General features: G+C 47.6%; 1 protein-coding gene across 17 annotated transcripts in view; it reads right to left on the bottom strand.

The window, feature by feature from the left end:
• CACNA1A (calcium voltage-gated channel subunit alpha1 A) overlaps positions 1-26,255 on the bottom strand; it is a 316,764-nt gene that overhangs the window by 170,720 nt on the left and 119,789 nt on the right. For 16 of the 17 annotated variants that reach the window (XM_045576057.1, XM_045576056.1, XM_045576055.1 and 13 more), the window contains exons 4-5: positions 17,569-17,674; positions 15,299-15,438 (exon numbers count right to left, since the gene is read on the bottom strand). In XM_045576057.1, the coding sequence (XP_045432013.1) occupies positions 15,299-15,438; positions 17,569-17,674 (246 nt within the window). The remainder of the gene's footprint in view (positions 1-15,298; positions 15,439-17,568; positions 17,675-26,255) is intronic. The other variant, XM_045576054.1, reaches the window with a different exon arrangement.

The following is a 26,255-nucleotide window of genomic DNA, read 5'->3' as shown; positions in this document are numbered from 1 at the left end:
ATGAATTTATTGATGACTGTGTAAATGTGAGACCGACAACATCCAACTGATATCCTTCCCGTAACTTTCTGAGTGTGAGCATCTCAATGTGTGGTTTATAATTTTAATACTTAAAGATATGAATTCGATATCTAACAGGTCTTCCAAAGCAAAATAAGCCACTTATTCTGTCGGGGAGCCTCTTTTTTAATTAGTCAGTGCCCATGCCACCTTGGATGTTAAATACTTTAAATATCATACCTGAGTAAGAATTAGCCATTCACCTAGGAGAGAGCGTATTCCAGACACAGGCAATGGTATGTGCAAAGGTCCTGGGTGAATAAGCAGATGCTGCTGATGGAGGAACCTGGGACCCCCTTCCCTCTCTTTCCCTCCAAAACAAAGCAATAAACAGAAGGAAGCCCGGCTCTGCAGTGGGAATTTGGATCTGCATCCAAATCCAAACTCTGGACTTCCTACCTGTGTGACTGACAAGTAACTTTGCTCTCCGTCGAGTTTTCCTCATCTGTGACGATATTAATGGAGCCGTGGGAAGGCTTGACGGTGATAAGGTGCATAAAGGGCCTGGCATACAGCAGGTGCTCAACTAATGCTCATTTTCTTACTCTGAGGTTAACCTCCCCCAATGGCCTGGGTTTCCACAAACCTGGAAATTCAGGAGGGAAGAGGCTGTGGCTACAAAAGAAGACGAACAGAAAGAAAGAGCTGGGGTGGGAAGGAGAAGGGTGGGGAAAAGCTATCTGTCAGACACCCACCGGCCTGGCCTCTCTTCCCCGGGGCAAGAGGATCAAAACAAGGTTTCCATACAGCTCTGGTCAGGAGCGAGTGACATTAAAAAAAAAAAAAGAACAAAATGGACACGAGAGCCCCAGTGGACACGCGGAGTCCGGCTGCATGGCTGTGAACCACGGGTCAACGTGGCTGGCAAGAAATCTGTTCTTTTGCGCCAGCTGCCCCGTGAGGGCTCAGAGCTCAGATATCCAGTCTCGGTTTGATGAAAGCTGAAGGCCTCTGAAGAGGCTGTGTAATCTTCCCCACTTTTATTTCCCAGGTGACTGTGTGGCAGGGCCTGGACTCTCAGCAGAACCTCCGCTGCCATTTTCTGTCCCTTTCACTGTGAACGATGCAGTAATAGTAACACATCATCATTCCTGTTTCTTGCTAAGAGCCAGGAGTGAAAGGAAGGGGAGGGTGTCGTACCATCGGCAAACAGAAGCCATGCCAGATGCAGCAGGGGACAGGATGTGGGGCCTCAATGACCCCAATGAAAACTTCTTGGATACACACCCTCGGTAAGGTGATGTGCTGCTCCTCCCACTGAGAGATGGGCCCCTTGTCTCACCCCTGAATCTGAACTGGCCTCATGGCTTGCTTTGGTCAACAGTGGCAAGTGAGGGCACGCCATTCCTGAAGCTAGCCCCCCAGAGGCCTGTGAACTTTTCTCCTGGAACCCTGCTTCCGCCGGGTGAATGAGCCTCAGGGAGCCTGCGGAGGATGAGACACCACGTGGAGCAGAGCATCATGGTCCCAGCCAAGGCCATCCTAGACCAACCAGTCTGCAGGGAGCCAACATCCAGAGAGAGGAACCACCCAACGTCCTACAGCTGACCACAGGTGCATGGAAGAGCCCAAGTGAGACCAGATGAAGCACCCAGCTGAACTTCACCTATGCCCCCAACCTGCAGAAGGAGCTAAATAAGTGCTTCTCACTTTAAGCCAATAGGTTTCTGGGTTGTTTGTCATGTGGCACTGTTGCTAAGACGATACATATTGTTATATAATATCTCAGAGAGGAAGGAAGAGGGAGAGAGAGAGAGAGAGAGAAACATCAATGATGAGACAGAATTTAAAAATAAAACCCACCCTCCAATTCTATATAATAGAGGTAATATGCAAATTAACCCTCACACCATCTTAACATGGCTGCCTACAACCAGGCAGGGGGATTATTTAGGGATGACCCAACGACTGAACAGTAGGCTGTGTGGGGCGACCAGGCCAGCAGGGGGCCATGAGGGGCGTCTAGACCTTTGGGGGGGGAGGAGGGGAGGGGCAGTTGGGGGCAACCAGGTTGGCAGGGGGGGCAATAAGGGGTGACCAGGCCAGTGGAGGATGGGGGGAGTTAGAAGCCACCAGGCCGACAGGGAGGGGATAGTTGGGGGCAATCTGGCTGGCAGCAGGGGGCAGTTAGCGGTGACCAGGTTGACATGGGGGGGGGGGGTGCATTTAGAGGTGATCAGTCTGGCATGCAGAAGCAGTGAGGGGTGATCAGGCCAGCAGGGTGGGGGCAGTTAGGGGTGACCAGGCAGGCAGGTGATTAAGAGCCAGTGGTCCAGGATTGTGAGAAGGACGTCGGATTGTGAGAGGGTGCAGGCTGGGCTGAGCCGCACCCCCCCTCCCCCGAATTTCATAAACTGGGCCTCTATTCATATATAAAAATCAAAAGTTAGAACAGTCTCTAGAATGCTTAGAAAAATTAAATATTTTCCCAGGCTCTCTTGGAGCTAGAGATGACCATGTGTCACACTTCCGTCCATGAGGCGTGAGTAGACGCTCGATGGATAATTTCTGGGAAAGATTTTGCTTTGCCTGAATCAAAAGTTGACAGAGCTGGATAGACTCATCTCATCCCTGCTTCTTTCTGCTTCGAATGTGGGCACGATGCTAGGAACTCCGGCAACTATTTCACAACCATGAGGTAAAGGCAAAAAGAATCAAAGAGATGCCCGCCAGTGCCAACTGGTACCTACTCCAGAATGCTTCTGTAACTTGAGAAGGATGCGTAAGCACTGCTGGTTTAAGCTTACCATGAGTCGGATTTTGTTTCTTGCCACTGAGTACACTCCTAACGCGCCTTTCAAAAACGCACCCGTTTCCAGGTCACACACAAGACCACCGTGAGCCCTAACCGGTTTGGCTCAGTTCATAGAGGGTCGACCTGCAGACTGAAAGGTCCCGGGTTCGATTCTGGTCAGGGGCATGCATCTTGGTTGCGGGCACATCCCCAGTGGGAGGTGTGCAGGAGGCAGCTGATCGATGTTTCTCTCACATCGATGTGTCTAACTCTATCCCTCTCTCTTCCTCTCTGTAAAAAATCAATAAAATAAAGAAAAAAAAAAAGATTCCACCGTGAGACGTGAGGAACTACATTCCTCCTTTCTTTCTCGGGCGTGAGCACAGGTACCGTGGCTGTGCTACACTCAGAGAGAGGCCACCCTGACGATGCCATCATGCTCCTTCCCAGCGAGCAGGGTCTGGTTTCCCCATCTCTCCCTTTCTGGAACCCATGCTCCTCCTCCCCGCAGTCTCAGACGGTAACAGATGTTGCTCCCTCACCCCCAAGCCCAGGTCCTAGAACCCGCAGAGATCTTGTTTGGCTTTTTAGCTTCAGAAATCCTGAGCCATTTAATATGCTCCGATCCCTGCTGCTTCCTGCACAGAAAGCCTAGGACCCGCCAGGCCGGGAAGGAGAGTTCTTTTGTCTCTGCGGCATCCACAGGCCCACCCTCCCCGAAGGCCCAGGGTGTGGCCTTCAGCTGCTTCTCATTCATCCCTTCCCCTCGGAGCAGCTGTTCTCATTTCCTATTTGGGGAGAACAGGATGGGCTTCATTTCCTTCTCCCTGCTGATGCCTGGAGATGAACTGATTCTCAGAAGGCTTCCCCAGGGAGCTAAGCAGTGGAGCAACAACTCGCGGCAGGCTTAGGCAAGTGTAACCAACCGCCAGGCCGACACGGTGCCATGCTGTGCCTGCGTCCTGCGTTGCTCACTACCAGCATCTCTGACGTTCTGGGCACGGGAGCATGCTCAGCCTGAACGCAGGGCCCACTGGGAAAGCCAGTGAGCTCGGTGCCCCGGGAGGATTTCCGCCCCAGCTCTCCGGCTCCTTAGCGGGGCGAGCTCTGAGGGGCATGTTCCACTCAGCCTCTGCGCTCACCAGAGAGATTAAGGAAGCGCCAGTTGCCCAGAGCACTGACTCGTTTGCTAGCTAATGCAACCTTCACTGGCTGCCTCCCGTTCTCTGGACCCGGCCTCTATGCGCCAGTCTACATTTCCTGGGATCTGCAAACAACTGGCCCTCAAATCTTTGTCTCAGGGTCAGTTTGGATTCCAGGTTGCAAACATCAGAATCTGTTTGGCTGTTTTAGCATAAAGGGGATTTTTTAGGAAGCTCAGTTAATCAATAGGAGGCCAGAGGAGGTGGCTCAGAAAATGGGCAGGAGCCATGCAGACAGACTGACCCACCACTGCACAGCAGGCTGCCACAAAGCAACCCAGAACCTTCCCTTTGTCTTTGGGTCACTGACTCTGTTTTCAAATCCCTGGGTGGGGAAGCATGTGACCGTTGAGTTTCAATCACAAGCCCTAACTGCCAAAGTGGGGGGAAGCGGGAGACCCTCACCCCACAACCTTCAACCTGAGATTAAATTTGGGGTCCTGTAATCCCGCAGTGTGACACTGGGTCCCCAACTGAGAAGAGCAAATGTTGTCTACAGATAACTAGCTGGTCTTTGGAAGTGGGCCTGGAAAAGTGGTAATAATGGTTATCATCATTATTATAATTATAGTGATTAGTCATAAAATAGCTAATATCACTGAGCATTTATTCTGTGCCAGTTTCTAAGTGATTTACAAGATATTAATGCATTGAATCCTACCTTTTGAGTAGGTAGACCTAATACGCCCACTTCACAGATGAGGAAACTGAGGTCCAAAGAAGCACCACATCCCTTGCTCTTTCTTAAGACCTTGCATTGATAAACACCATCCATTCACCTAACCCACCACATGACACACATTCACTTATTAAACTTTAAAGCAACTCTACGAGAGAGAATGTTATTACCCCCCGTTTCCAGATGAGAAACAAGATTCAGGGAGGTACAGTCACTTACTCAAGGTTATACAGCTGAGAAACGGTGGAGCTGGGTTTTGTGTCTGTTCAAATTCCAAAGCCCCTGGTCCTAAACTCCACGTGTGCATCCTGGCTGCCCTCTTGTCTAGAGCTGCCTAAATGCAGGGCAAGCCGAGAGAGCCAGCGAGCTCATGCCCTGGGCTGCAGAGCAATGCTGTAACTTGAAGGCCGCTACCTGAGTCCCTGTTAATGTGGTTTCACATCTGGAAGCAGAATGCATCAGACATGTCATTCCCAATAGAGATCACTCAGTCGTGTTTCAATTTCTGTGCCCTGGTGAACCACATCCTACCTCTGCGAGAGGGGGCTTCTCCAGGGAATCTGTGTGTATGACCAGAGCACAGCCATCCCAATGTATTCTCCGTTTCAGGAAGGTCTGTCCAGATGTCTTGGTATGATAGAACCAGAATTTTATTTGTGGAGAGGCACAACATTCACGATGCCCATTTTCTTCGTGTTCCTAAACATGCCGGCCAACTCATCCTTCTGAAAACATTTTTGTAAAAGAGAGGAAAAAGACCCGAGAAATCTAACAATTCCACACCTAGCCCATCACAGATGGTAGAAACTACCAGATCTTTCCTCCTTCCTTTCTGTGCCAGACTTCCCAAATGGCGGAGTGTCAGGCTTACTGCGTTTTCTTCTTAGCCCTCCGCCACCAAGGTTCCATGCACCCCCAGCTCCCCATGGACAGCCCTCTTTTCTTCCGAATTACAAAGCCTCAAAGCCCCAGGGGGCTTCTCTCTTCTGCGGCAACTGCAATGGACAGAGTTGACTGGGCTTACCTCCCTCCCTAACTTCCTGTCCCCTGCATCTCCTGTTTCCTTCCTCCATCCTCTTCTACCCTCTGGTCCCCAAGTGCAGGTGCTTCCTTGACTCTGGGTTCCTGTCTGTCCCACCATCATGCCTACAGGGCTCAGTCTCTTTCCAACTTTAACCAACTTCCTTGTGGTCCTGTAATCCCGCAGTGTGAATGTCTTTCCAGTTAAGCTGTCATCACTTCTACATCTTCACCCCAACCCAATGAGGTGAGTATTAACATGAGCCTCATCCTATATAATAAAAGGCTAATATGCAAATTGACTGAACAGAGGGCTCACTGGTCAGGGGGCAGTTCCTGCAATGAGTGTCTGTCCCCTGGTGGTCAGTGTGCATTATAGCAACCAGGGGTCCCAAACTACGAGAGGGTGTAGGCCTGGCTGAGGACCACCCCCCCACATCCCCAGTGCATGAATGTTTAAATGGCCTCTAGTTTAATATAAGAACTAGGGAGACTAAATTATTTGCCCACAAGTCGCACATCTTTGGAGTGGCAGGATCAGGATCTGAACCCACATCTCCAAAGTAACGCTGTGTTTTACATGGGAGTGTTACGTTCTGGTTCTGAAGTCAGTGCAAGGGTGGGGGGGGGGGAATGCATATACTCAAAGATACCCTTGAAAAACCCGTAAATCATCCATAAAGCACAGTATACATTGTTTGTATATTTAAGCCTGGACAGCATTAGTGTGTATAATGTGTACAGTAATATATAATATAAAAGATTGAGAACAGCCCGGCTGGTGTGGCTCAGTGGTTGAGCATCGGCCTATGAACCAGGAGGTCACGGTTAGATTCTTGGTCAGTGCACATGCCCAGGTTGTAAGCTGGATCCCCAGTCGGGGATGTGCAGGAGGCCGCCGACCAATGATTCTCTCTCATCACTGATGTTTCTCTCTCTTTCTCCCTCTCCCTTCCTCTCTGAAATCAATAAAAAACAAAGGATTGAGAATAGCCGTATGTGACAGGCACTGCTAACTGTCCCCATAACCATTGCCCTCTCCCAGCTTACCTACAGGCAGAGCGAGCCTCCCATAAAAAGGCAAAAATGCCAGATACTCGTGTTTCTGGTGTTCCCTGAAGCTAGAAATGGTCATGTGACCCATACATAGCCAATGAGAAGTCTGTTGGGAAATTTTGGGAAATACTTTTCTTTCTAGATCAAAAGAGAAATTATCTCCAGTGCAAGTTTTCTTTTCCCACCATTACTTTCCTGTAATGGATGAGGCCGTGAGAAGTGGAAAGGCAGTAGCTATTTTGCAAACTTGAGGTGACAAAGCATGAGGTCAAAATCCAAAACACTAAAGAAGGTGGAGTGGAAGACGGAAGGACATCACTAAACTACTCAACTAATGCTGGTCCACTGATCTGTGGAATTCTAAGTCAGAAGGCACATTGAGTAGAGGTACTCAATGCTCAAGCCCCTTCTAGCTGCCTCGTCTGTACTTGCAGAGAAAAGCATCCCCAACTCACCTAACTGAACCGGGTTCTAGAAGACACACATCTCATGCATTTTCCTTGGGGGGGAAAAGCTCATTAAATGGCGTGGCAGGTTGAAAGGACCACACAATTTAATTATCACACTCTTCCTTTTCCTTTTTGTCTGCGTACCAATTACACACCAATGATTTTGTGTTAAGTCATATTTGCTCACACTTTTCCAGTTTTGGCTTTTAAAACGTCCTATCCATCTGAATGCCTTAGTGCGGTTCACAAACACCTCCTTGACTGACCCCTCAATCTTATAATTATTTCCACTTAACATTCCTGGAATACCAACACGAAGCAAGAGACACAGCATCAACCACATTTCAGTGGCCAGAGCAGGGCTTGAGAGTCTGAGGTCTCCCTCCTGTCCCTGATGCCAGAGTCTGTGCCCTGAAATTTCCGTGGGTGGCCTTCACATGTGCCAATGAAGAGTGAAAACAAAACAACCGTGCCCCATGCCTCTTCAGCATAACCCCCTTCTAAAAAACAAAACAAGACAAAACAAAAACCCTCCACAAAACAAAACTAACAAACAAAAGGTTGACTTCTAAAATCAAAGCTTCCCAGGGATGAAGGGACTCTCGGGAGTAACGCATTTGAAGCTCTTAAGCCTCTAATGTTTCCAAAGAAGGTTTAACAAATAAGAGAACCGCACCCTTTAAAAAATATGCTCCAGCGCCTGGTTAAATTGGCAACCTGCACAATCAGACGCAGCGGGCCCAAGAACACCCTCCAAGTCCCCCCCACCCCACCCCCGGCTCAGACACGCCTTCCTCCACATAAAACTACAAATCTGTGCCACCTCATTAATGCCAAGTAGCTAACAAAGATGTCTCTCAATGTTTTAGAGCTACTAGACATAAGACACACCATAACTCCTGGGGTGGAATCACAACCCCAGGCAGGCATATTCTAACCACAGTACATGCAACCGTCAGGTCAACACGCCCAACACACCCAATCATCTAGATCACATGTGTCAAACACAAGGCCCGCGGGCCAAATCCGTCCCGCCAGGCCTTGCAATGTAGCCCGCACCACGCTGTCATCACTGCACTCCGCTGCGTTTCCATCACAATGACAGTTTATGACTGTTCAGTAAACCATTCGGCCCGTGATTTAGGCTGGATTTTAGATTTTGGCCCCTTCTCTGATTGAGTTCGACACCCCTAATCTAGATCAACGAACAGCCATGGGTCCTCGGGCCCCTAGGGGCCTGTCTGCCTTGAGAAGCAGTTTATTTCATAGTAAACCTGCCCTCAATATTGATAAGCCACAGGCACCAACGATTCATTCATTTGGTCAAAACCATTTACCAAACACAGTAGTGTGCCAGGCACTATTTTAGACATTGGGGAGTATAATCATGAGCAGAAGAGACCACATCCCTGCCCTTCTGGAGCCGACCTAATGGAAGGAACAGGCAAAGAAATGAATAAATGAAATATCTAGTTTGTCAGAAGATGGTAATGCATAGGGGAAAAATCTAAATAGAAGGAAGAGAACAGAAAGTGTTAAAACCATAGGTAAAGGCCAGGGAGTGTTGGAGTGAAGGTTTGAAGGTGAGCAGGTATTTGGGAGAAGAGCATACCAGGCAGAGGGAACAACTGCAAGTGCAAAGGCCCTGAGGCGGAAACTTGCCTGAGGCGACCATGGTACAGGGAGAAGCCCAGTGCAGCTTGAGCTGAGTGAGTGAGGAGGAGGGTAGGGGGTGACGAGGATGCGCAGGTCCTTGTGTGCCATGGTGAGGACTTTGGCTTCGGCACTGAGTGAAATGGGAACCACGGGAGAGATGTGAGCAGAAAAGGGATTTGATTTAATTTATGTGTTAAAAAAAATCCTTCCGGCTACTTGTGTTGATAACGCGCTCTGTGTGTGTGGGGGGGAGGGGGGGAAGGAGGCAGGAGAAGGGGGGCAGAGGCAGAGACACAGGGGCAGAGGCTGCTTAAACAACCCAGCTGAGAGATGATGATGGAGATGGGAGACGTTGTGAGATGCCCAGTGCAGGTTAAAGAGAGAACCTGTAGAATTTGCATATGTGAGAGAGAGGAGGGGTCAAGATTTTTGGCCAGGGTCCCCTGAAGGATGGAGCTGCCATCCAATGACATGGGAAGACAGGAAGAGGGAATATTTGGAAGATGCTCAGGAATTCCATTTTGGACATCTAGATTGTGAAGTGCCAGCGGATTCCTCTCTAAGTGAGGACTCTGAGAGAACTCCAGGCCGGAAATGTTATGTTTGGGAAATGTGAGCGTAGAAGGTATTTACACCGTTGAGATTGGATGAGATCACCAGGGGGTTCCATATAGCCAGAGAAGTCAAGAAAAAGAGCGGCTTTCTTTTTCTTTTTTAAAAATATATATTTTATTATTTTTACAGAGAGGAAGGGAGAGGGATAGAGAGCTAAAAACATCAATGAGAGAGAATCATTAATCAGCTGCCTTCTGCACCCCCCCCCCTCCCCACTGGGGATGTGCCCACAACCAAGGTACATGCCCTTGACCAGAATCGAACCCGGGACCTTTCAGTCCGCAAGCCGATCCTCTATCCACTGAGCCAAACTGGTTTCGGCAAAAGAGGGGCTTTCATATTTCTAAGATCCCCCTTTCCTCTAAAGCTCAGCTTCGGCACTCTACGACACAACCTCACTGACAGTAAGGTTAGGGTCCTGTTCTCCCTGTCACATATACCATCTGCAGGGCCCGTAGCTCCTCCCTGCACAAAGCAAGGCACAGAGTCTCTTGCTTGGCAGCCTCTGCCTTGGCCCCTAGGTACCCACTTGCTTCCTGTTCCACTGAGATTTCCTCTGCCCGCCAGGCAGCCACCTCCCTGCCCTGGTGAGAAAAGAGGAAGTCATTACCCTGCAAACTTAGAGGCAGTGGCCAGATGCCTCTCTGGAGGCAGGCTGGAGTTTGTCACAGCAATTCAAGAGGACAACACCTCAATCAGCCCCTCCACCTGGGGAGAGACGAAAAGCACAGTCTTCTCCAGCCACACACACAAAAAATCACCTGGCCAGCTGGCCCTTGCTAAGTACCCCCTCCCTCTCACTCCCGTTAGGGCGAGGGATGAAGCTCAGAGAAAGGACGCCTTCGTAGGATCAAGTGTGCCAGGTGCTGTCCGTGGTGCTGAAACAGCAAATCCACTAGGCTTTCCACCTATAGCTCCTTGGGCTAGTTTGGAAACCTTGGAGAGCAGATGCAAGACAAGGCCTTGAGGGAGGCGATCCACAGAATTGTAAGGAATGGACTGGAAGCTGATGAAGGGTGCCTGGATGACTGAGTTTTACTGTGAGCACCCTTTGAGAACTTGTAGAATGCACCTCTGAGTTTTCTACTGAGCAATGGGGAGCCCAGGGTATTTGTACACTGACTCCCTTGCTCTTTGGTTAAGGACTCTTCCTGGGGGTGTTACACATCTGCCATGTGGTCTGAACAAGCAGCTGCCATGCTGTAGAAGACCCTCCAAGGGCAATGTACAAAGATGAGAGTGTCAGAGGTGCAAAGAGGTCAGCTTGCCCGAGAACTACAAACCACAGCTACGTGAGCTGGGTAAATGTGGAAGGGAGTACCTGCAGCACCAACCATACGCCTCCAAAGGAATGTGTTTTAATTTCCTCTTCAGATCACCAATTCCATGTAAGAAGCACTCCTAGCGACTGCCACATATACTGCCTCTCTGGTCCCTACCACAGCCTAAGGAGATGGACACTATCATCATTCCCCTTGTTCCAGTTGAGAAAACCGTTGATTTAAAGAGATTAGCTCACATGTTTAAGTTTACCACTGGCAGCGATCCCTCTGACTCTGAAGCAAGCCCAGGTCTTAACTACTGGGCTCTGTCAATCTCCCATTTCTGGAAGTCTCTTTCGCCTTTTTTTTTTTTTTTTTCTGACATAGTGGAATGTTGGACTATCTCTTGTCAGTGCACTGGTCCCCATCTCCTTAAACAGCTTAGTGAGTTTCCCAGGATACTCTGATGGTCAGAAGAATTACCACTTTCCAGCTTAGCAACCATCTATTCTACCAAGCATGTATGCTGCTACGCCCGAGAACACAAAAACAACTGTCTTCATCCCTACCCTGGCAATGTTCAGGCTCTTTTCTCAACTTGCACAATTGTATTATTTTACCCCTCGGGTGTTTATATATATTTGAGCATTACAGTAAAAGCTCTGTTATCTCAGAAATATAGCCAAGAATCTGAAATATTCCTCTTACACATTTTCAGTTTGATCCAGTCCTTCAAATACAATGGAAGTTCACTTTAAAGGAATTTGATTAAATTACAGTTAGACTTTCTCTGAAGCCTCGAGCTATACAGAACAAACAAGAGAAATCTATGGGTAAGATCTTTCCCACCAAACTTTACTCAAGAAGAAAAACCTTGGTAATCCATGAAAAAAAAATGGTGTTTTGAGAAGACAATGAGTTCATCGGAAAGTGCTCATAAAAATCATCTTTGTCTCCATGTCAAATTCATACACTCAAGTCCCTTCCCCCAGGAACATGGAGTTCAGAGTTTACATTTCCCCACCAGTGACGCTGAGCAGAAGGCCATGTTTGCAGCGCTTTTAGTCTCATCTCCCTGTTCCTAGCTTATAACCCAGCAGGAGACTAAGTACCCCCTTGAAATCTGAAGTAATGAAATGTGAGCTCTGTGCCTGAATCTGAAGGAGATAAAACCACCAGGCAATAAGGAAGGGTGGTTGATCACTGGAGAAATAAAAGCAACAAAAAGCAAGAGAAAAGAAATTCAGGAAAAAGAAAGCAGGAAAGGAGAATAGAAGGAGAAAGGAATAGAAACCTACAACAATGATTCCTTGTGGTTTTTAAGACCAGGACCCCCTGAGAATCTAATAAAAATGAAAAGTCAGAAAAATGTGCATGCAATTTTAAAGGACTCATGGATAGCCCTATGAGCTTCTATCCTCAGAATCTATCAACCTCAGATGAATAATTTCTCCTCTGGAGGCTCATCAGATGTCATAAAATTAGAAAAAAGACCACCTTGTTGTAATCAAGGAGCAGATACAAGCATCCAACTGGCAAACTGCCCCATCGAATGGTACTGATCACTTAGTGAGACTTACTCTATGTTCAATAGTATATGAGCTTCCCTAGGTGTTTTATGCTATTTAAAAAAACACCAGGGTGTATTTCTTAAAATCATCACCGAGGATATGTTTCTTGATTTTTAAAGGGGAGGGGGGAAGGTGGAGAGAGAGAAAGAAAAACATCGATATGTGAGAGAAGCATCAATTGGTTGCTTCCCGTGTGTGCTCCAACCAGAGATCGAATCCACAATCCATGTATGTGCCTTGGCTGGGAATTGAACCCACAACCTTTGTGGTGTACGGGATGATGCTCCAACTGACTGAGCCACCTGACCAGGGCAAAAAAAAACCCAGGGTTTTTTAAGGCTCCTTCCTGCCAGCAAGGTCAAGCCAGCCCCTGCCAGCAAAAGCCATCCCCCTGGGAGCATAAATTGGCACAACCACTTTGCAGAGCAATTTGGCAATATCTAGTGAAGCTGAGGATGTGTATGGTACACGACTCAGCAGTTCCACTCCTGGGTATATGCCCCAGAGAAATCCACTCGCAGGAATGAGGGGACAGCTTGGTTCAAAATAGCCCAAAGCTGGAAATAACCCCGGTGGATAAATACCTGGTAGAATGTTCATACCACAGAATACTAGATAAATATTGATTTATCTTGTCAATCGGATTAATCTCATGCTAAGTGCAAGAGGCAGGTTGTAGAAGAAAACATTTATAGAGAAATGTAGAGCACGCAAAAACAGTACCATATGTATGTATTCTTATATATTTATATAACCAAACTGTAAATGCATAAATGGAAATAAGCAAAATTCAGGAAACTGCCTTCAGATGGGAAAGAGAAAGGAATGGGGCCAGAAAAAGGAGCACAGGGACTTAAACTGTATTAGAAAGGTTCATTTTGATGGCAGGTTGCTCCATCGCCTCCCCGCCCGAATCTCCTCTACTCTCCCTCCATCATTCTGCTCCAGCCCACCCTGGCCTCCACTGTTCATCAAACACAGTCCAGCTTCAGGGCCTTTGCACCTACTTTGCACCTTTGCCTGGCACTTTCCTCCTTCAGCTATCCTCAGGGCTCATTTACTCACCTCCTTAAGAATTTCATTAAAATATCACTCTCCCAATGAAATCTTTCCTGGCTTCTAGCCCTCCTTGCCCACTCCTACCCTAATTTATTATATCTCTGTAGCCTTTGCCAGCATCCACACACTAGATATTTCATTCAGTCATTCATTTTGTCTTTCTTCACCACTAGAATATCAGTTCCACAAGAGGAGAGACATCTGTCTATTTTGTTCACCGCTGTGTCCCAGAGTCTGGTGCATAGTAGGTACCCACTAAATATCCATTGAATGAATATTTGCATATACAGATATTTGTTCTATTGTCTACTTTTTTTTTTGAATGTCTGATTATTTTTATTATACATCTCTTAACAAACAATAACGAAGTCAGCCATGGGGCTATTTCGCAGATGAGCTTTCTAGCGAGCTATGAGGAAAACGCCCCATGCCATGACATGTCCCTGGAACCTGCTAAGGTCTCAAGCCACAGGACGGTGGGCACAGCCAACAGCGGTCCCCTAGGAAACCCCACCTGCTACAACTATCCCAGAGTCCTCACAACAGACTTCTCACCTCTGACCGCCTCTACTGAAGCAGCCCCGTATGACAGAGCTCCTACTGTGAGGAACAGCACTGCTCTGAGCAACATATGGTCTCCAAACGTGAATAGTGAGAGCCCAGCCAACACAGTATGAGTGCTAAGACCCATGGCATCTGCCAAGAGGGACAGGACCTAGCGCAGCAACAGAGCCAAGAAGAGAAATACGAACCCACAGAGGACTGCGACCCCACAGAGGAGAGCTATAAGGAAGGCCTCCCACCAAAGAGGGGTCTTGGGAGAGAAGAGCCAGGCTTAGCTTGAGGAAGGAGAGTGGGTGAGCAGAGGAGGCAGAAATCCACACTATGGTGATGTCCTTACTGGGATCGGATAAAGGGCTTTGAGGTCTGGGACAGAGAGTGGCTGGCCTTTCACCAGATCTATTTGCCTTCTGCCTTTTTCTCCATGCACAGTCTCAAATTTCCCAGCTTCCCTTGCAGTGATGGCATATGACTGGAATATGTGCCAGATCCTAGCCGGGCTCATAAACCTCCCAAGTATCACCTTCCGTGCTCATTTCTCTTCTGTGGTTTGATGCAGATAAGCACAGAGTTCTTGGAAGGGGCTGGTTAATATGTGGAACCATTATTAGACCCAGCCCCTCCACCACTGTTCGGAGGAGAGAAGCCTGCCAATGAGGAACGGCCATTTTGAACTTAAAATGATAGAGAAGCAAACGTTGGTTGTGCTTGTCATTACCTAATTTTGGATTTTTTGTTATAGAGGGTCCTTGATGGACAGTGTACACACATCCACCTCCCAACTATGGTTCCTTGTGTACAGATCTGAAAACTTCCTGAAGGCAGTGACTGCACCTTGTCGAGACGGGTCCTCTCCAGAGTCCTACCACCATCTCTGCATCCCAAAGCCCTCGACAAACATGAACCAATTTAAATCAGGGGCAAGACATCTCCAAGCAAAGCCAAAGGACCACGTAGGCACCAGAATTAAACACATGACTTCTGCGATCACATCATCTCAGCTTCAAATCCCAGTTCCATCACTTGCTAGCTGGGTGATCTCAGACAAGTTCTACTCTGTGTGCTTCCGATTCCCCAGCGGTCACATGGGAATATTAATATTTCCTAATTCATTGGGTTGTTGTGAGGATTAAACGAGAGGATGCACATAAAGCACTTTGGAAGCGGTTGACTCTAATAAGCTATTATTCTAATTGTAACAGAAAGCATCCGCTGTCATATGCAACTGAGATCTGGAGGCGGGGTGAAAGGAGGCAGAAGGACACAGAGACTTGGCCTCCTTGGAACCTGGCCTGGACCACACTGGCTGCTCCATTCCCAACGTCCTTGGAATGCAAATTCTTGATTCTGAGAAACACCACGCACTGTGCTTACCCTGTTAGCACCACCACGAAGTCCATCACGTTCCAACCGTTCCTCAAGTAAGAGCCTTTGTGGAAGGCAAACCCGAGGGCGATGATCTTAATGCCAGCCTCGAAACAAAAAATTCCAATGAAGTACGGTTCCGTGTCATCCTGGAAGGGAGAGGGGGTAATGTCAGGTCTTTGCTAGGCAATGAGTGGCACGGTCAGGGAGCCAGCCCACCTGGAGATCTGTACCCACCACCTCCCATCATGCAACACTCCCGGCTCCCGGCCCCAACCACATCCTTCCTGGAGTTCTCCTGCCCCGAGGCTTTTGCAAGAGAAACAGACACATGGGGGAAAGACACCCCCCCTCTTTCCTTTGGGTCAACGTCACATACCACTTGGCCACGCAGAACTGTTTGGACCCGCGCTGCCTCTAACACAGCAGCCACTGGTTACATGTGCTGCTTACATTTAAATAAATTTAAATGAATTTGAATGGAATCAAAGGAAAGGTTCCGATTCACAGTCACACTAGCTACCTTGCCAGTGGTTTCCATGTTAGAAAGTGCAGACGGAGAACGCTTCCATCACCACGGAAAACCCTACCAGAAAGCGCTGGCCTAGCCTACTTACTTGTCACACACATCACCCAAGGCCTTTGGGGTTGGACCCCGTGCACCGACCTCACCCCAAATCTGACATTTCTGATGGCTCTCAGATGGTCTGCACCAGCACAGATGTTCAGGTTGCTAAAATATTGGAATAATATTTCTGCACTTGCTGGCAAACGGCCAGTGCCTCTGCCCGCTCCCCCATCCCCACCCCCAACCTCTCACTGGACCTCCCGCCAGCTCTGGTTTCCAGCTGATGGTCTATAGTTGAAATGAAGCTATCAGCTCCTCTCTGTCCGAGTCCCTACATAGACATTTTCCCATCTGTTAGGATAACGTGTCCCAAGTGTCAATCATTTGCATTATGCCTTCATTTTTTTTGTCTATCAGTTCGCCATGGCACTACTATTTGCTTACTATGCTCTCAATCGACTCTCTTCACTTAGCAAAAACAAAAGAGGTCTTGAAATCGTAATTTTGCTAGAATGGTTCTATCTTTTTGGAATACACATTAGAATGCATGACTAGATCATCCATACTGTAATGAATTAGGAACCATTAGAATTCTTACAACCTCCTCTCTCTCCTGGAGCTAATTCAACTGGTTCTAAAAGGAGGGGCAATGGTAAGATATGTACACAGATAATAATTTAATAAAAAATAAATAAAATAATAAAATAAAATAAATAAATAAAAATAAAAGTGACAGAAAGGAGAGAAGTCTCCTCCATTGTATTGTCAAAATGCCAGGAAGGGAACAGGAGCTGGGGACATGGGGGTGGGTCAAGAAGGATCTTAATGCTAGTTTTCAGCTCTGCCCGAGTTTCACCAAATGAGCAACTTTGAATGAGGGCTTTGAATGTCCTTCGGAGCGGACATCCTTGTATAGGAAACACAGGGGATGGAAAAACAGCTCAATGACATCATAAATAAGCCACCAGGCAAAAATCAGAATGTGGGACACTCCTTAGGGCATCTCGACTGGTTTCTGCAATAAGGCAATGACAGGAGAAAATGTATTACTCTAAATTAAAAGTCTTAAGTGACATAACAAAATCTAGACCATGCTTGGATGCTGGTTCAAACAAATCAATTGTGAAATGCCATTTCTGAGACAATCACAGTAATGCGATTACTGACTGGATCTTAGATGACCCTAAGGAACCGCTGTCACTTGTGTTGGGCGTAATATAAAACTGGGGTGATACAAGAAACACCCGTATTTTTAGCAGTGCTATCTGACCACAAATTGACATGTTGTCTGGAATTTGCCTTAAGAAACGTTGGTCAAGACAAACCACGAAATAAAATAAAAAGGACAGAAAATACAAATGAAGCAAAAATCTTGACAACTGTTGAATCTGGATGATGGGTTCATGTGGGGGGGGGGGGGACGGTGTGCTCATTTTAGTGTTCTCTGTATTTTGGTGTATGGACCAAATTTTTCACAAGAATTTGTGTTTGAATATGACATTTTCATGAACAATGTGTGACCACTCTCACCCAGCCCCACCGGGTTGACACTGGGTCTTGGCAGGGGCAAGGGTAGGAGATGTATCTCTCTTCCTAGATTATTGGTGTTCATGATATGTATGCTTCCCCAGGCAGGGGGTCCACAATCCTTTGCTCCCCGCCCCCCCCCCCCATCAGTTTGCCACAAAAGCAAAGGAGAGTCATCACTCACCAGCCGTTCGGACATGGGGGTCTTGTCATCGTCAGGTAGGTGTTGCTCCAGAGCGAGGACGATGCAGTTTGCTATGATGGTGGCTAAAATCATGTATTCAAAGGGAGTACCGAAGAATTAAGGAAAAGCTTTTCCAGCCGTTTAGGTGCACAGCAAACTTGAGCAGAAGGTACAGAGATTTCCCACAACCCCCTGCTCCCCCACAGGCACAGCCTCTCCCACTATCATATCCACCTCCACCCCCCTCCCCAGAGTGGTACATCTGTTACAACTGATGAACCTACACGGACATATCACAGTAACTCCAAGTCCATGGTGGATGCTGGGGTTCACTTTTGGTGCCGAACAGTTCATGGGTTTGGACAAAGGTATAATGACACGCATCCACTGTTATAGTCTCGTGCAGAGTAATCCCTCTGCCCTAAAAACCAGGCAGATGAATTTTTAAGAAAAATGTGGATATTCTTCCTCCAACTCACTGCTAACATTTATTGGACAAATATGGAATTCAGCACCTACTATGTGCCAGGCCCTATTACGGGCACTTGGGGACACTGGAGAGTAAGACAGAGAAGCGAGGAGAAGCAAGCACAAGAGATAACCACACTATACAATACATTAGAAGATGGTGAACGCTACAGAAAGAAAAAAGCAAGAAAGGTCACAAATCTGGGTTTGCAATTTAAAACACGGTGATCAGCCCTGGCTAGTGTTTCTCAGTGGTTAGAGCATCGGTCCTTGGACCAAAAGGTCTCCGGTTTGATTCCCAGTCAAGGACGCATACCTGGATTGCAGGTTCGATCGATTCCCAGCCTGTGGGGGCTTGTGCAGGAGGCAACCAATCCATGTGTCTCTCTCACATCGATGTTTCTCCCTGTCTCTCTCCCTCCCTCCTTTTCTCCCTTCTACACACATTCTTTCTCTCTAAAAAGGTAAATGGAAAACATATCCTCAGATGAGATTAACTAAAAAAATAAAAATAAATAAAATAAGGTGGTCAACTATGATAACAAAAGCATGAACAACAAAAGAAAAAAAATCGGTAAATTGGACTTTGTCAAAACTTAAAACGTTGTGCATCACAGGGCATGATCAGGAAAGGGAAAAGGTAACCAGAGGCCTCATCCAGGTAAACGCCTCCCTGTATGCTGGGCACTCTCCTGTGGTCAACAGGATCACCAGAGAGGCCCCCTGGGTGGAGTTCACTTGGGGAAGGTCTGTCCTGTTTAGTTCATACAGTATTAGGGCTTGATCCGCTGATCAGTTGGTGAATGAGAATGTCCCCTGTCCCCCTGTTGGACCTGCAGAAGCACCCCTGGCCCAACAGCCTTGAAACATGGAGCTGGCAGATGCTGAGAAGGTTTAGGTTTAGAGAAATGGGTGTTTGAGGGAGAAAGCATAAGGCATTGCTTACTCTGGAGCTGAGTTTCCCAACCTCAACACTACTGACATCTGGGCCGGATCATTCTCTGGGAGTGGGGGTGTGGGGGTTGGGGGGGGAGCGTCCTGTGCACTGGATGTTGAGCAGCATCCCTAGCTTTCCACTAGATACCAGTAGCACCTTCACCTCCCCAGTTATAGCAATTAAAACTTACAACAACTAAAAGTGACCTCCAGACACTGCCAGTGTCACCTGAGAACACTGAAGTCCACTGCTGGTGAACTTGGGCCTTGGTTAGCTGCTGTCCTCCTCCCAACTTTCTCCCTTGGAAACGTAACTGCTTTCAGTCTCCTCTTTGGCTCTAGAGTTAGCCTCAGCATTTTGGAAGCTCCACAAAACCAAGGGGCCTTACAGAGGCTGGAGGAGTTGGAGCATAAACCCATTTTCCAGGTGGGAAAACAGAGTCTGCAGCAGACAACCTGAGAGTAAATGTCTACCCAAGTCAGGAAAGCCAGGCCTTCTTTGTCACCAGCTCCAGCCTTTGCCTCCAGCTGAAAACAGCTGAGTTGCACTCCATGCACACTCTGAAAAGCAAATCTGAGACTCAGGGCAATTTGGGGAGCCAACAAAAGCCAGCCTTGCCGACGGTCCTCTCTGATTGGCTTCCTGCCTCCGAGCTGACAGTCATTAGGAGCACAGAGAACAAAGCTGGGCTCTGTTGCACAAACACTCCATTCTGCCTCACCCTGCAGCCCGGAAAATAAGAGACAATATTTGTACACAGAGAAGCATCGCCAAGCCCTTCCCTGGCCTCCCCTCACCGAGGCTTTCTGAAATCATGATTTGAATCTGATGATTCTGCTTCTCTTCCCTGCCAGCGAGCTCCTTGCTTACTTCTGCATTAAGCTTCCTTCTCACTCCTCTGGCCCCCTGGCCTCCTGCCCCAAACAGCTGGGATGTGGCTTCCTTTGCATCGGATTCAAGCTGAAGTTCCAGGAAGCGTCCCAGAAGGCAGACAGCAAGCGGCACTCTGATGGGCTGCATCATCAGGGCTTCAGGTGCACAGTGCCTGTCGCCCGGATTTCAGACCCAGAGCCTGCTGGGTACAGTGAGGAAGCCTTAGTCAGCACACCCGGCAAATGGAATGAGGTTGCCTCTTCCTCCCTTCTTTTCTGGTTTTTTTGGTTTTTTTGTTGTTGTTTTTTTTTAGTTCTTGACAGACACAGCTATTCTGGCTAAGAAATGTCATCTCCCTTTCCATCCATGCATCCTGCCAATGCCCCCACAGGGACCGTGCAACATCGACCTCAGATCCTTGTGGTCCAAGGACTAGCAGCCCCCGGCAGCTCCCACTGAGATGCAGAGCCTCAGACCCCAGGCGGACCCGCTGAGTCAGTAGCTGCATTTTAGCGAGAGCTTCGGGGGATCTGTGCGCGCTGAAGTTTGGCAAGAACTGCCTTGCGTCTGTTTCAGGGCCAGGAGGAGCCCAGGTAATTGTGGTTTTGAGTCATCCCAAGAGAAGTGGTGGGGGCTCTTCCTTCTCCCCCACGCTTTCTCCCCCACGTTCTGACCCCAGGAGGACTCGGCACTCCTGATCTTCCGCTACCACTCAGGGAAGGGCGCTGATAAGAGACCCAAGCTCTGGTGAAACAAGAGCAAGGTTGGAAGAAGACAAACAAGCAAAAAGAAAAGCATTTCTTAATGCACGTGGAAGCCATCCCTGCCTTCCCTGCCTCTCATTTCGCCCAGGAGAAAGCTCACGTCCTCCCAGCAGCCAGCGGGCCCTGCGTGACCTGCCCCCGTCTTCTCCCATCTCCCCACCAACTCAGCTGCAACCACACTGGTCTCCTCCAGGTTCCCCAAACACACGGGGGCCTTGGCCTCGGCAGTGCTCACTCCCGGAACGCTCTTTTCCCCAGCGACGTCCTTGGTTCCCGCCCTCACTTCCTTTAGATCTTTACTCAGGGGTCAGATCCTTCAACCTCCTTCCCCTGCTTCATTCTTTCCCTTGGTCTTTGTCCCCAAACATCTGCTATATTTATTTTTCTCCTTGACCTCTTTCACTGTTTGTCTCCCTTACTAGACTGTAAGCTCTATGCAAGCAAGAATTTTTGTCTACTCTGTTCTTCTCAGCACCAAAGAGAGTGTATGTTATACAGTGTAGTAGTTGCTCAATAAACACCTGTGCAAGAAAGAATGATGGGTGGGTTCCTTTTTTTTTTCTTTTTCTTTTTCCACCTCTTCCCAAACTCCATCTTATGCCAACTCTCTATGGGCATGTTAAGGACAGAATCAGCTCCTTAAAATAAAGATGATGTGACTGGCGCATAGACACACAGACTGGGTACTGAGTTCCTGGCATGGGAAGAGATGCCTTGCCCCAGGCAGAAGTCCAGGCAGGGGGCGGGCAAGGCTTTCTCAGCCCAACCCCAAGTTGTGCCTGATCCTCCGGATTTAGAAAGCCTGGGTTCTAACTCACAGCTGCGGTGAGCAGTGCCTCTGCTAGCTGAGCTGAGCCTTTCTGCTTCCGGATTGGCTGGTGAAAAAGCACCTGTGTCAGCGGGATCCAGAATAATCAGCCAGCCGAAGAGGCCAAGGGGAGGGAGGGAGGGGGGTGGGGATGAAAGGAGAGAAGCATCCCTGATGTGAGGAAAAGCTGGCTCCTGAAATGGCTCCTGGAAGGCAGGGTAGCAAACAGCCCTGCAGGCAAGTGCAGATGCACAAAGCTCCCCCCTCAATTAAACTGATAAGGACCCACAGAGGCCCTGGAGAGGGGCTGTATGCAACCCTGGAAACGACCAAGTGATTCTTCCCAGGGAGGAAGGGAGAGAGGGAGGGAGGGAGGGAGGACTGCATCTGCTAACAGGAGCTGCTCTTGAGAACCAGAACATCAAGGAAAATCAATTTGCAAAGTGCGTATGGCTGATGGTTCCAGCCCCTTAGCAAGACCTTGCAGAATGGCTAAGTAACTCCTCCTTCTCTTTGTGATGCCCCCCCCCTCCCTCCCCCCTCCCCCCCCCCCCCCGCGCCATCTCACTTCCAATCTCCGGTTGGTAGTACGAAAATCAAATCAGGTTTGTTAACCGATCAAGGTCTTCTCTCTACTATGGGGGCTGCCTGATGGATGGCTTATGAGGAAACAGATACTTCATCGAGTCAGCCAAGCCATTGAACTTGCGGGGAGAATCCCCACAGACCTTATTTTCACCTTAGTTCCACACTCGCCACAATTACCAGGGGGGAAAAAAACGTGGAGGGTACCAGGCTCTAGAGGCACGGGTGTAGAACGTATTCCTTGCTCCACTAAACAAAAGCCACAATTTAACTTGGCAATATGATCAACTATTATGGGGCCATTAATAGGCACAACAGCCATAATTACAGCTGCCATTTATTGAGCGTTTCGCTGGGCAGACACCGTGCTAAGCACTTTCCACTCATTGTTTCAGCTAATTCCTCGCAGCAGTTTTACAAGGTGGGCTCTGCGGCAAGTCTCATTCTCTAGATCACATGTGTCAAACACAAGGCCCGCGGGCCAAATCCGTCCCGCCAGGCCTTGCAATGTGGCCCGCACCGCGCTGTCATCACTGCACTCCACTGCGTTTCCATCACAATGACAGTTTATGACTGTTCAGTAAACCATTCGGCCCGTGATTTAGGCTGGATTTTAGATTTTGGCCCCTTCTCTGATTGAATTCGACACCCCTACTCTAGATAAAGGAGAGCAAGGCTCAGAGAGGTTCGAATCACTGCTTAAGGCCAGAAAGGAGGGAATGGAAGACCACATGGCAGCTTACCCTTAGTAAAAGGTGGGTGGGTTTTTGCCCTGACTGGGTGGCTCAGCTGGTTGGAGTGTTGTCCTAGGCGTCAAAGGGCTGCGGGTTCAATCCCATGTCAGGACACATACTGAGGTTATGGGTTTGATCCCAGTAGGGGCACCTAAGGAAGTCAACTAATTGATGTTTCTCTCTCACATCAATGTTTCTCTCTCTCTCCCCCCACCTCTCTCTCAAATCAATGAAACGTATCCTTGGGTGGAGATTAAAAAAAAAAAAAAAAAAAAAGTGGATGGTTTTGCCTTTTTTCAAAAAATTGGAGTAGAGTTACACCTGGGACCTTCATCATATGGATGAGACCACGCTGACTAGACTTCACCTGAGTCCCAACCAACTGCCACAATTTAATGTAGTACCAATCAACCATTGCATGATAGTCCACATCCTCATAAGCCGATCCTCAGTGGGTCATATTAATAAATATTTCAGCTTCCAGTAATTCAAAGGGCCTGCAGTTCTCATAACCTGGCTCCACACTCTCTAACACACAGTAACAACCTCCCCCCCCCCAAAAAAAAAAAAAATCAAGCCTAGAAAAGAGCTCTCAGCTAGCCCATCAGTACGAGACTCCAGCAGGAACGACATGCTAACAAGGGCAACGCTGGTGCTGTCTGGGACGTTTTCAGCACCACGGCCAGCGACAAGAGGCACAAGTTTTATTTCACATCCAGATCCCAGGCAAGCTTGGGGCAGGGCAAGCAAACACAGCGTCAAGTACTAACACTCCTCGAGACATTTGTAAAAATCTACATTTCACATGGAGACTAGAGAGGCCAAAAAAAAAAAAAAAATTCATTATGTCAGCAGGAAAACCAAATGAAGAGAAAATTAAAAACCCGACACCGAATAGATTTGATGTGTCATTTGTTTTTCAATATTATCCAAGGACCTTCAACACTTTGGTTCTGGAAAAAGAGAAGTCTACCCAGGGCAAGCTAGACCATGCTTCTGGAAGTATCTGCATGAGAAATGATACAGCAGAGTAATTGAAAGGGCTTCAGGGTCAGGCGTCGTTTTGACTTTGAGCAAAAGAGGTTCCTTCTCTGAGCCTCAGTTTCCTCCTCTATAGAATGGGGGACGTAGCACTTACATCACAGGGATGAGAATGGAATGAGTGGATAAACACAATACATTCAGAACAGGGCTCAGCATACAGTGTGCTCTGTTATTGTTTACTCTGGTTCCTGTGGTCAGAAAACTTAGTAAGCTTAGGAAAGCACAAGATGGGGTTCATCTCCTTGTGGCCATACAATCAATGCTTATGTTCTTGTTTTTATTACAATGGCTGCTACTAGCATTAACTTTTGTATTCCTTTGTTTTTAACCACCTAAGTCTCAGTACCTTTTCTTCACCAGAGGGATCAACACCCATTCTCATCATGATGGACAAGGCCTTCTCTCTAACCTGAAACAATTCCAAAAGCAGTGAATGTGTGTGTGACCCACTCCCTGAATATCAGGCTCAAAGAAATTGTTGCAAAACCTCCACTGGCCATGCCATATAAATGGGATCATACAAGAGAAGACCTTTGTATCTGGCTTCTTTCACTCAGCAGAATGCATTTGGGGTCCACCCACATTGTAGGGTGTATCCCTACTTCATTCCTTTCCGTGGCTGAATAATATGTGTGTGAATAGACTCCCATTTGTTTAGCAGCTCATCCTCCGATCGACCTCTGGGCTATTTCAATCTTTTGTCTACCTAGAATAGGCAAATCCATAGAAATAGAATGCCGTTTGGTACTCGCATGAGCTGGAGGAAGAGGGGGATTCAGGAATGTGTAATGGGGATAGGGTTTCCTTTAGAGGGGGGTGGAAATGTCTTGGAACTAGATAGAAAGGATGGTTGCACATCACTGTGAATGTACTAAATGCCACTGAATTGTTCACTTTGCAATGGTTAAATTGTGTTACATAAATCTCTTCTCACCTCAATTAAAAAAAAAAATCTCTGTTGGTTTTGCTTCTCTTATTTTCTCCTAATTCTCAGAGCTCCCATCATCTGACTTTACTCACTTTTCTGGCTGACTCCTTCTGGGCCCTAACCATGAAGAGAACCACCACCTGGGCAACCCTTAAGATCTCCCTTTTAAAAAAGAACAAATGATTTTAGTTATAAAAGGGAAATATGCTATTGCATTCTTTTGCTTTCAATTTTTAAAATTTTATAATAAAAAAAAACTAAATATTTTTAAAATTTAAAAAGTGGAATTCCCTTACCACATTCCACTTCCCAGAGAATTAGGAGGAAATGAGAGCAGCACTCACAGGTTGGTGTTTGTCTCCCAGTGTTTTCCCAACGCACCTCCGCATCGCCTGCTATCTCTTCCGGGGTTACCATACCTCCAGATGTGTGCAGGGCTCATTCCCTCCGCTCCTTCAGGTTGTACCAAAATATTATCTTCCCTGGCTACCAGACCTCACATCTCAACCCTGCCAACATCTCTATCCCTGATTGTTTTTAGCGGCTTCTCACATCCAACAAACGAGGCATTACATTTATCTTACTGACAGTGGTCTTCCTCGCTGGAATCTCAGCCCCACTAGAACGCAGATTTGCTTGATTTGTTCTCAGCTGTGTCTCCAGCAACTAGAATGGTGCCCAACACATAGTAGGTGCGTGAGAAGTAACAGTGAATGAATGGAAACAAAGAGCCAAAACCACCGTTTCTCTTTACAAAACTGGGACCATGATATGTAATTCCTGCCGTGTGTGGTGCCCCTCACCACACTGGGCACACCAGCACACGGGAGCGCCCTCTTTTATTTATTTTTTACCAGGCCTCCCTCTTTGAAAAGGCTGCGCGGTATTCTTGTGAATGGATGCATCATCATTTATTTAATATTCCCCTAAACGCTTCCAGTTTGTCTCTATTACAAGCAAAACTGTGATGAATACTCTGACCAAACCTCCTAGTGCACTTGTGAAGGTTTTTTTCCTGCAAGAATAAATTCCAGCATGCAGAACTGCTGGGTCAGAGCGGATGCACCCTTGACATTCTCGCTGATACTGCGAGTCCACCCCAGGGAGTCACGGGGCTGTATTTTCTAGTTTTTTAAAAAGTGAGGTGAGTGTGTATATGTGGGTTCCTCCTGAAGTTAAATCCATAAATGTAGAAATGTAGAAATTGCTTTGTCTCAAAAAGTTTAAGCAAGGAAGAATTAGTGTGATTCGTAGAAAACGCGCACACACACAAGCAAAATGAAATTCCTTTAGTGAAAAAAAAAGAAAAACAAGTTGTGAGCAAAAGACGGTCAGTTCTAAACTCTTAGGGCCCTTTTTGTTTTTTTCTAGGACGGTGAAGTTCCCTGGGGATATCCACACGGTGTGAAGTCTCTGTCTCTTGATCCAATTTACAACCATGTTCCCTGACAAGTTCTCTGTCTGGGAAGTTCCTCTCCTGTCTTACTGTATGGTCACTCCTGTGAAAGGGTCAGTGAAATCCTCCATTTCCTCTCCATTGTCTCTA

The sequence above is a fragment of the Pipistrellus kuhlii genome, unplaced genomic scaffold, assembly GCF_014108245.1.
Source record: "Pipistrellus kuhlii isolate mPipKuh1 unplaced genomic scaffold, mPipKuh1.p scaffold_m20_p_73, whole genome shotgun sequence".
Classification (NCBI taxonomy): Eukaryota; Metazoa; Chordata; class Mammalia; order Chiroptera; family Vespertilionidae; genus Pipistrellus; species Pipistrellus kuhlii.
This window is presented reverse-complemented; position numbering and strand designations above follow the sequence as displayed.